This window comes from Perca fluviatilis, chromosome 16 (genome assembly GCF_010015445.1).
Source record: "Perca fluviatilis chromosome 16, GENO_Pfluv_1.0, whole genome shotgun sequence".
NCBI lineage: Eukaryota > Metazoa > Chordata > Actinopteri > Perciformes > Percidae > Perca > Perca fluviatilis.
In genome coordinates this window covers 29,097,937-29,113,646 of record NC_053127.1, presented here as the reverse complement: position 1 = coordinate 29,113,646, position 15,710 = coordinate 29,097,937, and the positions used below count along the sequence as shown (strand labels likewise).

The following is a 15,710-nucleotide window of genomic DNA, read 5'->3' as shown; positions in this document are numbered from 1 at the left end:
TGCAAGAAATCCTCTCTTCAATGCTAATTTCTGCTGAATTCACATTCTAAGCATCTTTACATGCAAAAAGGTCCCTTGTGTCACTCCAATTGTCCCATCCATATACCACTTCTCCCAGCAAGGCAGCTCAAGGTTTGACAATGTTTTAAAGGGAAAACGTAGCGCTACCTGTAAAGAAGTAAGTCCACTGAATTAGGTCCTGATCTAAAGTGCCCCTTTGTCTAAACCTGGAGTCGAGATCCCATTATGGAGGTCTCAGGGAGCTAGCCAAGCAGATAATGGAAAGAAAACTCTGGAGTAGCAGAGGGTTACAAGTTCCCTTGGTCCTGTTCCAGGAGAAAACACTACGAGGATGGTTAGCACTAAAAAACTCTATATCTCAGTGCCTTCTTTCTCTTCAGTGGCAAACTGATCACAGCCGGGGCAAAAGGCTGGGTCACATCAGGTCAGGTTCATGTTTGCGAGAGAGCTGAAGACCACAGTGTCAGCCTCTGTTTGCTTGCCTATCGATCAGAGGACGACGATAGCATGTTAATGCTAACGCCTAGCCACAGAGCTGAGCTGTAACTGCACAATAAGACAACACTTTTCTCTGCTTCACAGATGGATTATGTCAAAACAATTAGAGTGCAACTGCTACGTGTTGCATTTACCTCTGGGCTCTTCAGCGCGGTGTCAATGGCCAGGCCCGGGCCGAAGCCAGTCAGTGACTTGACATTGGTGAAGGTGGGCAGTGGCCGTCTGCACTGAGCGAAGACGGAGAAGGCAAGAGACTTGAGGTGCTGGGCGTAGATATGACGGTCTTCGCCGCGTACTGGCTGAAGCAGGTACTGGCATGGGACAATCTGAGGTAAAAAGACAAGTTGTTAGACACAGGCAACACGAGTATAACACTCTCTACACTCTTTCCAACAATGCTTCTACAAATGCAATAACTAAATTGCATATATATTATATGATTTAAATAATCAGTCGAGAAGTTAAATCTTTTTTTTTTTTTTGCAACGTTATGGTACACAGAGGTTAATGCAGGATAACAGCACAACATGCTGTTAACGTTTTGTCTCAAAAGGACCTAACTCCAAAACTAACTGTGATGGAAACAGAGAGGAGTGATGGAAATGGAGGGAAGAATGACGCGGAGGAGTGTGACTCATTTCTGTTCTGTGTGGAAACCTGAAGTGTATAAATATAGCTATTTTATTTGTATGTTTGTCTTGTTTCATTTTTATTTATCACTCCATCACTTTTTCCCCAGGGATCAATAAAGTTCTTATGCATAGTGATGACACGGCAGGGGAGACAGGGTCCGTGTTTCGAGAGGGGTTGGGTGGGTTGCCGACATCGCCACTGACGCACTGACGACAGTCAGGCGAGGTCCATGCGGGGGTTAGCCGCGAGCCACCTTCCTAGAGCTGGTTGTGACGCATCGCCACGGAGGAAATGCACCCAGCGAGGCAGAGCCGGGGAGACAAGAGGAACCTCCCACACCGAGCGGCCGTGACCCAGGCAGACTGAGCATGGTTCATTATCAAACTGTGGCGGGCCTACCTAGACTGTAGGTAATTAACGGGGAAACACTGGATTAGTCATGGAAAATGGGATCCGTGCGAGTTTTTCTTTTGTATGAAGCAGCAAAAAAGTTGTAGCGTGACCGGTTTGAGTTAATTTGCCTGACTTGACGTCGCACTTCCTGCGATGCGACTAATGTGCACATCACAACCTCGATGCTGAAACGATACATTGTGCAGCCCTACTGGTGTAGTAGTGTAAAACTGCATTATATTGTCATCTTTGTGCCCCTCCACATATATATAAGTTAGAAAAAATATGAGAAAAACTTTCCATTATAATGCCATCAAACACAACGCCCCTAAAATACGACCTTCGAGCAAAGCCTTAAAAAGAGTACCATAGATCTCTATATACAAACATGTAGAGCATTTTAAGTGAGGTAGTATTAATGCTATTGTATTGGATTACTTTGTTAAGGGGTTTCTATTTTTGGTCACTCAGGGTACACTGTACACTTCTGATGATGATGGATATGTCAACAATGATGCCATTGAGCCTAACCTGTTAAACATTAAGGAGTAATTGGACACTGACATTCAACAACGTTGAATGCATTTTTAGTCATGCACTTACGTTCACGGTAATGAAATACAATATGGTCAGCAATAACATAATTATGGCTCTCCTGGGAACTTTACTCACTTGAACAGAAATAGAATTGCGGATGTGTGGGGGCAGAAACTGAAGCATCTCAAGGTAGCAGCGTAACAAACCCAGCGTCCACACACTGGAGTGGGCCGGCACTGGCCCCGGGCCGCCATCGGCCTCCTCGTAGCTAAAGGGGTCCACAATGTAAACAACAATGGCAGGTGGATACGTGATGGCATGGGACTCCCCGTCCGTGGGGACGCCTACTTTCTCTCGTTCCAAAGTGCTGGGGAAAGCACAGGAAAATAACACACACAAACGCACGCGCACATGCACACACGCACACACACACACACACACGCACTTATTAAACCAGTCTTATCCTAAGCTTGGTTCTTAGTTTTTGTCCTCAGCTTTTGAATAGCGGAGTTACATTCAAGACTACTGAAAGATATCTTTCGAAAAATACATTTATCACTTCATAAAAATGTATTTAAATAGCAATGATCAAAAATATGCTCTCAAACTGTTACCCAAGTGTCGCTTAGCAACCTCTTTGCTAAAGTTCAAGGACTTTTGCAGAAAATAAATATTATTATGGAATTATTAGATTGTTATTGTCTCTACCATCATTTTTATAGAAGGAATAACTACTCACCTAAGTGTTTAACAGTGATTTCACAACATTTAAATAGTAGATCAACACTAGTTGTGACTTACTGTCACTTATGTACAAAACTGATCAAATACATTTAGCTGTCTCTGAGTTTATGGTGTGCAAGCTTGTGTGTCCTGCAGTACCTTTCAGGAGGCTCTGTGGGCCCCGAGGCCTGGCTGCTGGAATTGTCCCCTGAGGTGCCAGTATTCTGGGTACCAGCCTGCTGTCCCAGCTGTCCACTCTGGGGGCCACCTCCCTGGCCCTGGGTACCCATGCTCCCAAAGGGGGGAAAAGAGTTGGGCTTGGCAGACGGCATCCCGCTGCCAGGCTGGCCTGAGGTTGTCACCAGACTGTTCGATGACGCAGAGCCATTTCCAGACCCACTGTTGTTGTTGTTGCTGCTGCTGCTGCTGCTGCTGTTGTTGGGAACGGAGGAGCCTGCAGCGTTCACTGAGCCCTGCTGGCCAACTGAGCCGGAGGTGGAGCTAGACAGTTGTGTAGATGATGACTGGCTGGACGAGGGCGGGGGACTGGGCTGTGTGAGGAGGGAACTGTCTAATTGCTGTGATGCGAGGTACGGAGCTAAAGAGACAAAACACAGCATTGGACTTTCATTAATAACATCAAACACGCTTTGAAAAGAAAATGAAAATCTACTCCATTTACTCCATTACATCTTGACCTCTTTCTTCACTGATTTCAAGCTCTCTTTCAAAAACAGTCAAGGCTCTCTAGCTAGCCTTTTTAGAACTAAACCAAGTGGTGTCGAAGGTAGAAATTCAGCGACAAAGAACTGACTGAGCCTAGCATTGAGGAGCAGAAGAATCAGGGACTATGTAGAATAAAAAATGCAGCAGTAACCCGGCAGGCTGTAAACGACACGTACCGAGGTTGTGGCGGCACACTTGTGCATAGAGTTTGAGCTTAGTGAAGGCGTCGCTGTTGCTGCTGGCAGCCTTGAGGAACCAGTCGCTGACTGGCTGATCCACGAGGTTCTTTGCTCCATTGCCGCCGACAAGGACAATGCCATCGGGGTAGACTTTGGAAATGGGCCGGTGCTGGCCCAGTCGACATGACTAAAACATAGACACAAATAGGAAAGACCATGAATGTGTGAACGGGTACATAAAAGTAATTTCATTTAACAATCGTTAATGAGGCTTGAGTGTTGTTGCAGTGCTTTTTCATTTTCATTTTACACGTTTCCAATAAAAAGTGATCGTGAATCAGCCTGAGATAATTATTCTATTTGCACAAGTCACTGCCAAACCTGAGGTGGAGTCGGAGAGATGTAAAGCAATGTTACATTTGGACAGCGTTAACACTGAAGTGTGTGCACCCTTCTTCAGAGTCTGTACCTCGTAAACAGCGGTGAGGTCTCGGAAGAAGCTCTTGGCGCCGCTGAGCAAGGCCTCGTTGTCAGGACAGACCACCAGATATCCAATGTCCCGCTGGGAGCCAAAGGGATCCAGCAACAGTTTCTCCCAGTAGGGCAGACCAAACGGAGACAGCACCACAAAGTCATACTCATAACCCACCAGGAAGGTGGGGATGGGCAGGGGCTCTGGGGACTCGTCTGTGCCTGTGGGGGTGAGGAGGAAGGAGGAGGAGAAACCAAGTGTGGAAAGAGGTAGAAAAAAACACAAAGAAAGAAAGAACAGTTAGCGAGTTTTGTTAAAAGGTAAGGTGTCAGCCGCCCTCCCTCCTCTTTCAGCCCTCCACTGTGCATCAGAATGAGAGGTCGCCAAACGATCTGACAGCTCCTCCCAACAGAGCTGACGTCTGGACCGCAGCAGAGGGACCACACTGCCTATTGACCTGACAACATCCAAAGTTTTTCTACCCGAAGACACACACATTCCAAATGTCACACACACAAACACCAAATGCTGTTATCGCCATCACAGTCTCTCTACGAATCTTATTCTTGGCAGAATAGTCTGAAACACCCATTGTATATGTAGTGGAAAACACTGATTCACAGATATCTGATTTCCCTACAATTAAACTGGATGGTAGCAAAGCATCAGTCAGTACTGTGAATCAAGTGAATGAACTTCCCCAGTTTGTCCCCAGCTTTACCGTAAGAGCCCCGTCCAGCCATCTTGTGGAACTGCTGCCAGGTGAGGGGACCCTGAACGCCCCACGACCTTATTGTCCTCTTCTTCTGAATTGCATCCTGGAGTACAGGCTGGAGGGACATCAGCACTCGCAGCACATCCTGAGAACACAGCGCACTCACGTCCACTGCTGGAAAACAGATGAGTAAAGGGGAAGCTTAAGATTAATAACAACATGAAAAACATAAAAAAAAAAGACACGTCAGTGATCCCTCAACAAAACTTTTTGTCCTAAATTTAGCTACAATTAATTGTCCAAATCTGTAGCTTTGTTACAGATCAGTTTGACTGTGTAACTTACAGGTCTATGAGTTTGACTTGAGCCTGTTTCTCAACTGATCACAAGTGAAAATACTATACTTAGCATTACAAATTAGAAATGACAGCATCAACCAAAGAAAACTTAACTTTACTTAAGTTTAGTTTTGGCCTAAGAAAAACAATTTGGTGTCCAACTGAGCCAATTTTAGGATGTATGAAAATCTAGAATGTGACATTTCTCACCGTTTTGTTTAGCCCAGTGGTGCAGGCAGGTGCTTTTGACCAGCGCCTCGTCCACTTTGCCACCTGACATGTTGTCCATGAACTGCCTCCCGTGCTCCAGGGCCATGTAGCAGTCGCTGTGGTAGTCCCTCTCCTCCACCCTCACACAGGGTGGTACAGGGGCCCCACTTGGCCCCCGTGTCACTATGTCATGCTCTAGGATTGAAATGGGTGAAAGGGGGTTGGTACACTGGTCCTGTAGGAGGAGAATCAGCTCATCTGGGACACGGTCCCCCCTCCCTACTCCAGTTCTTTCCAGCGAGGAGAGCCGCAGCTCCTCAAAGCGCTTTTCTGCCTCTCTGCTGACGTCTGAGCCGCGGCCGATGATATCCAGCTCGTCCTCCAGGAAGAGGCCCGAGCCGTTGCCGTAACGCCGATTGACCACGGCACTGAAGCCGCAGCTGCAGGATTCCTGAGCCTCGCCGATGGGGTCGCTCAGGTACACGCCCACATCGGCTCCTTTTATGTTCATGTTACATACGCAGATGCAGCAGCTGTCGAAGTTGCAGTCTTTGAAGAGGTTCATGACGGACTCGGAGAGGATGAGGGTGACGTAGAGGCTGTGGGCCTCGGGGATGGAGGGTACGGTGGCCGGCTCTACCGAGTTTAGCGGTCGGCAGGTGGAGGGGGTGGACGCTGGCGAGTACAGGTCCGAGTTCTCGTACTTAAGCGAGCCCTGGACACTGGATGGGCCTCGAGGTGTGCGCGGGGTGCGCGGCGTACGTGGCGTGGGGGCAGAGAAACGCGGGGTGGCAGGTGAAGGCAGGATACCAGCGCCACTGTTACTTGGTGGAGCACTGTTAGACATGAAAGGCGTGTGGGTCTGAGGGGTGTAGGTCTGGCTGTAGTCCTGGTCCATGGTGCTGCCCACACTGGGGATGTTACTGAGGCCAGAAAGACAAAAGGACATGAATTAGAAACGGTGCAGAACTAAAAGAAGTGTGTGTTTCGGACAGGGGAAAGACAGCGGCACATTTTAGAGTTTTAAAATGGGACCAAGGGTCCTTAAGAGGATCCTGTGAAGCCCAACGAAGCGTGGGAGAATGTGGACAATAAGGAATGATCCCTATTAGACAATGAATAAGAATAACTCTTCGAATCACAGCTTTCAATTCAACGCTATTAATTTCCCAGAATACAAAAAAAAAAAAATCATATCTCAACTTTGGTCCTGATGTACTGTACATCTAATTGTGGCATGAAAACGGAGGCACTAGTACGGAGAACATACTTGATTTCCAAGAACAGCAACGTTCAGTACGTTGCATCAAACAATAAAATACTGTTATCCAACTGCCTCAGAGAGTTTGTGAAAATAGTATATAGTTAGTTTATAGAGTAATAAGGCAGTAGGGGACGACAACATTCACTACAAAAGGAATGCAGAGTGAGCTTAGACCGCACACATGTTTACACATGAGAGAACAAGAATGTGGGAGAGAGAGTGTCCCTCTGAGGTAAGGTTTATTTTTGGGCTGGCAAGCAACAGTGAGGAAGCAGGGAGATAGAGAGAGTGAGAGTGCATGAGAGAGAGACGGAGGGAGGGAGAATGAGCACATCATGTCCCTAGCTGTATATGGGGGAACAACTTCTGGCACGGACCCATTAGAAGGAAGCCCCAGCACAACTCTCTCTCTCTCCCCTGCAACCAGGGCACGTTCAGAATGTGCTGCAGATGCGAAGGCAGCACCAGCACAACATTATAAGATCTTTACCAATGACTCTTTTGACATTTTGCAAATCTCAGTCAAGTGCAGACACCTCTCCCTGCCTGAACAATCCATCATAACCAGTCTTAGCACTCCCAATTACACACTTTAAAAAAATAATATACTCCTAATCGTATTTAAAGTATTACAAATTTGAACACATTTGTTGCTTGTTCTGCTCTACATTTCCTGCCATGCTCCAGTGTACTTTAATAAAAGAGAAATATTCTGAAAAATAATCTTAATAATCATCAGGCAAAAGTATAACCCAAAGTATTGCAATTACCTCTGCTGTAAAAAGAATTAAATCTTTCTTGTAGAAAAAAGAAAAGAAAAAGAAAGTCCACATTTTCTGCTTAGCCTCAACCTGCTGGATAAACTGAACTAAGAATGTAGCACTAGCAGAGCGCAAAATGTTTTTTCAAAATTATGAATGATTCTGTGAAAATCTGCAGGGGGAGGCAGGTAGAAATGTCTGTCTGTGGCTCTCGCATTCACATTCCTCTCTCTCTCTTTCACTGCCTGTTGTTTCCCTTCCATCTATAGATTGCTACAATGGGGGGGGGGGTTGGGGGTGGGGGGATGGGGGGATATAAGGGGCAAAAGTTCTATTTACAACCACGAAAAGCAAGCAGGCTAATTAAGTGGCGTGTTCTGTCTGTCTATCAATGTCCTCCGCTCTGTTTCAGGTGGACAGCGCTGTTTGCTGTGTGGAAGTTATCTGTCTGAAGTGACAGCTAAGCAGAAGTCACATATGTATATCCACCAATAATGTTGATGTTGCCGTTTTTGCTATTTTTCTACCTAAAGTTTCAACAGAAAATACAACTGACAACTCGTGGCACCAGGCGCATATCAGCTCTTTTGTCTGTGTGCAAAAAATGTAACCTAATGTCGCAAATGAGAGGGGAAAAAAGGAACCAAAACATGATTTGACGATCAGTCGATTACAGGCAAGACTTGACCAATCAGATTCGACGTATTCAATGTAAATTCTCAGCCGGGACCCCCCCCCAGTCCAAACAAATGTAATTAGGGTCTAGTCTACTGCCCTGATTACAGAAAAACACAAAATCAATTGAACAAAACAAGGTTTGTTTGGGGATTTTTCTGCTAAACATGCTAATAACAAATTCCCATGACAGTGGAAAGTAGCAGAGGTGTCTCCGTGTGTAGTTGAGAGGAACAGTGACAGATATACTAGAGACTCCCAGCTGCTGTGAGAAGTGAGGTGGCATGGAGCCGCTGTGGGGGCTCATCTCACCACTCCAGTGATAATCCTCATCTTCAACCAAGACGGCATTTTACACTCATTTCCCTGCTCTGCCTGAGGCAGCCATGCATGGGAAATCAAGCAGCCTGCTAAGGGGGTGTCCAGGGAGAGACCAGAGGGTGTGTGGACAGAACGGGGGCAGAGTATGAGTTTATGCTTCTGTGCACACAAAACGCCAACCAGCCAGCACAGCCTTGACATTTCCTCTGCAAGTCTAAATTAGAATGCCTCAGTAACCTTCTGCCCAGATCATCATAAAATGATAAAGAATCTTCACTGGAATCACTTGATGTGCTTCTGTTAAGCTGTAATTTAAGTGGATCATTTCACTAGCTGCATGGTACTGCCTACACACAGTTGTGGTCTTACTCTCATATTAAAGATCCCAGCTGTGTGATAACAGCAACACCAGAGGACTTCTCTGAAGAAGACAAAGACCCGCTCATTAGAAACCTCATTGAAAAGCACTACAGCGGCATACCTGTCCTTGTTGAGAAAGGCCATGACAGGCACGGGGTTGAGCATCTCCCTGCCCATGGTCCAGCTCGGTCGGTAGATGCAGTCCTCTGGTATTTTGACAGGTGGGAGACACTGGCTGGGTAACGTCTTCAGAGGAGCAAACATGGAGCAGCCTACGAACGGCTGGCACAGTTCTGGCTTGTACACAAATGAATAGTCCTACAAGATGGAGAGAAAACAAGGCAGACAAATAATGATGTCTTTTATGTCTGCTGTCTTCTATAAAAAGGTAAGGGCACAGGGAGAAATGCAGAACGGCAGCCTTAGAAATGTGAATGCCATGTTGAAAATAGGATGAACCAACATAATGACAAATAATCAGGGCATTCCTGGCTGAGACTTTGCTACCTTATATTCCCATGAATACAACATATGCGGCTGCTTTATCTCAGTAACTACAGAACTGGTGGGGATTTGGTGTGTTGCTCGTGGGAACTTCAGCTAGACAGATGCTTGTAGAGATGGGGAATGAACCCTGTATTCCTGACTTAAAGGGCAGTCTCTGACCATGTGGCCACCCAGCTGCCTCAAAATGAGCATGGTGAAGAAAACATATCCATCAACAATCATTCACTTTGACTTATGGCAGCTACAGGTTCTGGCAGTATGGGCTCAGTCAGTTGTAACTGACCCTGCGATAATACTTAACAGATTTACAGAGTCTACAAGCACCTTGATCTCCGATGGCTTGGGACTGCAGAAGCTCTCCTCCACCTCGATCTTGAAGTGGCCTGCCAGAGATGAGGTGCCGTCCAGCGAGGTCATGCCTGTGTTGGGCTCCATGCTGCCGTACTCCTTGCTGCACATGTTCATGGGTGAGTAGCCCATGATGTGCTGCTCTAGGGAGGGAGGTGTGGGAAACATCTGGTGCAGGTCTGCTGAACCTGGGGCGGAGAGAAGAACATGGAGCCATCAAAATATGACTTGGAATATAATGTGTAAAGAAACAAGTACAGAAGGTGTATCACAAATCTACTGCAACACTGTTTCCCGTGTCACACAGCTTACCCTGCTATACACGCTGATAATGAGATACTAATAATTAACTTTTGCTTACAATATCTTAATTGCCCTACAAACAGCAAACACAAACCATTTCTTAAGATAACGATTATGTGAATCATGTGGCTGACTTAACAATGTAAGATGTGTAATCTTAAGCTGTTAGGACTCTGCTGTGTTACTACCACTTCTGTCAAGATGCTTGTTGATGTATGTTTTCTTGTTCCGCAAACCAAATGTGACAAGCAGCTGTTGTTATAGGCAGCTACCATGTAAATACAAACAGATGAATACATATTTGACACACGCTTGAAGTCTGACAGGCATCTCGCCCACGGCCGATGAAATGTTTACATGGTTTGTCACAGTTAACTTGGCATGTTAGTTGACAAATATTTTTTATATATACACAGTATATAGCAAGATTATTTAACGGATCCAGCAGAGCTAAAGGCTGAAAGGTTCAGGCAAAGTTGAAAGGTGGGTTTTAAACTGATTCATTTTCATAAGATAATTCTACTCTACACTAGAAGGACACATTTCCTAGTAAAAATGTGTATATCACTATGTTAAGATGGCCAGAGACTATGTGGGGAATATCCAAGGCCTCATACTGCTGTAACTGCAAGATGCTTTCAGGGGGCAAACAAACACAATTCATGGTAAACGGCCAGAGTCTAGAACTGTACAATATCTGTCCATAAAAAGTAAAATGGCTGATCTGAGACCAATTTGCTTCACAATAAAATATTGAGTGTCATTAAAATCTCTTTAGCTTTACATTAGTGTCCCTGAGCTCTAACTTCAGAATAAATGACTAAAAAAAAGAAGAAAAAAACCCCACAGAAAATACTGTCTGGTACAGTTGTGTTCAAATCAACAAATAGGGAGGGAATTTAAGACAATACTCTACTGTAAGCATAGAAAGCCAGACAACAAGACAGCAGGCAAAGGGAGACTCTCAGCTCTCAGTTGTGAGCTAAACACTGATGCACAGTGAAGTTAATTACAGCCATATTCTCCACCACTAGGTGGCAAAGCCAAGGGTGAGCATCAAGGATGCTGGAGTAGTAAAAGCCTTATTATTTAGTGGATTAAAAGGAAATGATGCCATTTCACTTAGCTGAAATTGTGAGCGGGGGGGAATACGTCATTTTAAACTGAAGTGGCTTCAGGTACAAATCTCAGTGTGCAATTGTTAATTTTCAAGAGGCTCAGGGGTATGAAAAATCTGATTCTAGATTAACATTTGAGGTAAATCCATCCTTGTACTTTAAGGAGACGCGGCACATCAGTGTTCAGGGAAAAGAGAGAGAGACATCAGTAGAGACAGATGTAGAGATACATACTAATGCAGGATACAGGGTCCAAAGTGGATGGCTTTGGTTCCTTGTTGCCAAATTTCTCATCCGTTCCATTCACTGGTCGCCTGGAACCAGGCTGTGGACAAAAAAAAATAATAACAAAAAATTTTTTTTAGCACCTGATCATTTTGGTAACTCAAAGTGTCAGCTAATAACACTGTTCTAAATTCACCCCCGTTATATTTCTCACACCTGTGGGGCCTGCAAGTCAGTATCACACATGACAGCTTCTTAGAGTAACTGGTAAGTGCGTAGTAAAAATTGTCAGCTGATGATGGGCAGAGTACTCTGGCACATGCATGCCAGTGGAAAAACACACACACATAAACACACACACACACTCACTCTCTCACACACAAATACTGTGCCAGACAACACTGTGTAATGAGATATTAGTTGTGGTGTGTGCCAAGGTCTCTACTAACCGCTAGATCATCCTCGTCTGAATTAAAGAGGTTGTCCAGGTCGTTGATGGAGACCGCCAGGTCTGTCTCGTGGATCAGGCTGGTGGAAGCCATGCGGTTGTGAGCAGCTGCCCGCTGAGCATCTGCATAAACAAACATACTCACTGTTAATACTAAAATATTAATGTCCACAAGTAGATATCGGGTTCTTCAGAACTCAATGAAAGGAGAAAATCTTGAGCTACGGTTGTTTAGGCTAACTGACTACCCGGGTTGGCCTCAATTTACTCTCTATTCAATCAATTGAGAAAGTAGAAATGCTTGTGGCATGACGGATAGGTTATATACAAATTTGAAATTGAAAATGAATGTTCCTCGTTTAGTGATTGAATGTAGTTTCTATTGACACATTTGAAAAAACTGAACTAAAAGTGTAACTGACAAGTTTCATTCGGTATGCCAAGTCCCCAGATCTGAATAAACACCAAGATGCAATGTGCACCATTTGGTCTTACTGTCTGGGTCTTCTGAGGGTGGCAGTATGACTACAGTACCAGTCAAAAGTTTGACACAGACTATATTTATATGTGACAGCTGCCAAGTCATAGAAAAAGTCAAGGGGGTTATTAGAAAATAAAGAGGCTCCTTACCATCTGACGGACAAGCTCCTCCATCTTCACCCTGTGAGGATAAAGAAAGATGGGAAGGTCAAATAGAGGGACGGGAAAAAAAAACACATACTAATGCGACCAGGCAGATCAATCAAACTGTACATTTTTGACTAAACAATGCCTAGAATATACAGTCCAGACAGATGAGACCAATCATGTGTTGATGAAGCTTTTTCTTGTACTTAACGAGGGCCAGTGGCTGAGCAGAGTCTGCTTCATTATTGTGTTGAAATGTGGGTGTTTCAAATCCTTTGAGCCCATAACTGTGATGAAGAACTATACAAATAAAACTGACTGGACCTAAGCTGACATAAATCACAATACAGAATAACAAAAATAATAAGTGTCCTCAAGCAGCAAGATTCAAAATGGGGCTTCCTTTCTCCAATTAAGGCAAATATAAATAAATAGCAATAATAGTAATAATAAAAGAGAAGGACAAACAGAGAAAAGGGACTGGTTGCCTCTGCTGTGGCAAATTAGATTTCCAATATGGATCAGAGCTTTCCCCCAGACATCAATATCTGGGAGGGCTGGACGTCTGTGTGTGTGTGTGTGTGTGTGTGTGTGTGTTCTTATGCTGGGTTGTGTGTCTGTGTACACTGTGCGCTGAGCAGTTCTAGCTGGGGAGCAAGAATGTTATGTCCCAGCCATTGATTTCATTACGCTCCAGGGCTTTTCTCCGAGTAACGCAGGCTTTAATCTGTCTCCCTTAAAGGACCAGTCCACAGGAGCACACAACATCTGCACCAAGGCCACAATCTATGGGTGGTAATGATGCCTTAACCCCTTATCAATAACCTGGCCTTGGGTGGGAAAGTGTGTATGCGTCGAGTTCTTACATATTGCAAAAGCTTGTTTGGCTTCAATGCTGCCTACATGAAAGCATCCCATCATCGTTTTCCTCCATCTCACTTGCTTACCTCATTAATCTGAGGCTTTTCCCCGTGCATGTATACTTCAATAATTAATTCAATAGGCTCTGACACAGGTGTGCCACGTCTGTGCAGTGAAATGATGATCAGATGACGGCCCATTGCAGCACGTGTCACATAGCCTGCAGCAGAATCAATAACTCTCCGGTTTGAGGATTTCTTAGTCAGATAGCTGGAGATGCTAATGTATGGTTCACACTAGGTCTCTGGCCCTCTATCGTGAGCCACCAGTAAGTGGTTTAATAGTCTGATGAGCAATGAATAAAGAAGATTTAACAGTTTGGTGAGCTCCAAACTAACTCACAAAAAGGGGTAAAGTGGTTAGAAATAATTGCTGGAATCCCAAACTTTTACCTTTATATATACCAAATTCATAAAATAAAAAATGATCTTGGTGCTCCAGGTTTATTCCATATCAGCCTGGTAGGAGGTTAACCTGCCTGCTGTCCATGGGTCAAATTTGACATGTTTTTATACCACAAATGTGGTTTTCTTTCATCTAATTTGCCACAAAATAACATGGTTGGTTTCATACATCGCCCTTCACAAATAAAATGAATGATCACTACTTTCATGGAACTGTGGATGTTTTATTCAAATTTATAGTTTCTGGGTCAAGGGGTCGCACTATTGTTTTTTCCAGCAGATGAACACACACACACACACACACACACACACACACACACACACACACACACACACACACACACACACACACACACACACACACACACACACACACACACACACACACACACACACACACACACACACACACACACACACACACAAACTTGAAAGCTAAGCTACAGTGTTAACCTGATTTCATCACAACTTTTCCCTACATACTGTAGGGCCCAGAGATGGGGATATCCTGGCTAATAAATTACATTTATCAGTCTGAGGACAAAAATCGAACGGTTCAAAAAGGGCCCTTACCCTATGGTGTTCTCAATCCAAAGGAAAAAAATGGAAGAGGAACACCCACACACATGTGGTGGAAATATACACACACACCACATAAAACAGACAGTGGAAGGGCTCTGTTGCACAGACTGTTCTTCAGGGATTCTCCACTCCACTGAGAGTTGCCTTCACCCTTGCATTCCAGAAAAGAAGCAACATATTTGAGAATGCTTTTTAAGCTTAATGGTTCAGTGAGCCAGGTTTGTTGCTGTGGTTAGACTCCAGGCTCTGTGAAGCTTGACACACACACACACACACACACACACACACACACACACACACACACACACACACACACACACACACACACACAAACACACACCACACACACACACACACACACACACACACACACACACACACACACACACACACACACACACACACACAGAGCGGGGGGGGATCTACAGGTGGCCCTTGTCTGGAGCCAGAGCCAACAACCCCAGAGCAGAGGAATACGATGGGAAGGAAGAAGAAGGCAGATCAAATAGGAAAAACATAACAACTTAAAAGGAAATTGGACAGGCTAACTAGTTTGTGTTCCTCTGGGCTCAACTAACAATGGAGATTCAGGGATAGCTTCCTGTTCAGTTAGGCTTGGGCAGTGAAAGCGGATGTATGCAGAAAGCGGTTGTACTGGTATTTTTAGTGCAGTATTGCAGAAGAAGCTGATGGCCTATTTTCTACCTCGCCTGCTCCCTGATCTTAAAATCAGCCCTCTTGTCCCCTTTTTTACCCTGAGCAACTAGTGAGGAAAGCATGAATGAAGTGGTAACTCTCCATGCTGCCTTTTAGGAAGGCTTCACACTGCTAAGCTGTCCATGCCGTTTTTATGCAGTAAAAAAATCCAATGGGGTGTGCAACCAACTTGGAAAAGGCACTGTGCGTGGCTTATTTGTAGGCAAAGCGGAGTTTCAACGTGGGCAGTTTTTCAAGTAAATTAGTCACTATGAAGAAATGGAAGGGCGTTTAAGTATAAAAGTTGACGTTTATGACTGCAACAACCAGCAATATAAGTGGTAGTAAGTATAAATATCCCATCATAATACCAGCTACACTACTAGGTGATTAATATAAGATGAATCATGATGCTAAAATATCTTGTGAGATAATCTACCCTTTGTGGATTAACATATAAAATTGTTCTGGAGTTGCGGTCCCTAATTCACAGGATGTCCTGAATACCATGTGGCGTGATGGTTACTGTGATTGAGGTTCAAATGTAAGTTTAGTTGTCATTTAAACAACACAGAGAGACCTGGCCATAAACACACTATGTAATAAAGCTCGGAGAGCTTTGTATGCAATCAAATGCAAATTTGGAAAAACAAATATCCCCGCAAGAATTTGGCTAAAAATCTACAATTTTCTGATAACACCAAT

The 15,710-nt window shown here is 44.5% G+C and overlaps 1 protein-coding gene across 2 annotated transcripts in view; it reads right to left on the bottom strand.

Moving 5' to 3' along the window:
- Positions 1-15,710, bottom strand: part of med13a (mediator complex subunit 13a) — a 101,710-nt gene that overhangs the window by 9,237 nt on the left and 76,763 nt on the right. For both annotated transcript variants that reach the window (XM_039778204.1, XM_039778203.1), the window contains 12 exons: positions 12,406-12,436; positions 11,777-11,898; positions 11,337-11,427; positions 9,658-9,869; positions 8,948-9,144; positions 5,446-6,368; positions 4,904-5,071; positions 4,180-4,403; positions 3,708-3,897; positions 2,965-3,403; positions 2,218-2,449; positions 654-845 (listed from right to left, as the gene is read on the bottom strand). In XM_039778204.1, the coding sequence (XP_039634138.1) occupies positions 654-845; positions 2,218-2,449; positions 2,965-3,403; positions 3,708-3,897; positions 4,180-4,403; positions 4,904-5,071; positions 5,446-6,368; positions 8,948-9,144; positions 9,658-9,869; positions 11,337-11,427; positions 11,777-11,898; positions 12,406-12,436 (3,021 nt within the window). The remainder of the gene's footprint in view (positions 1-653; positions 846-2,217; positions 2,450-2,964; positions 3,404-3,707; positions 3,898-4,179; positions 4,404-4,903; positions 5,072-5,445; positions 6,369-8,947; positions 9,145-9,657; positions 9,870-11,336; positions 11,428-11,776; positions 11,899-12,405; positions 12,437-15,710) is intronic.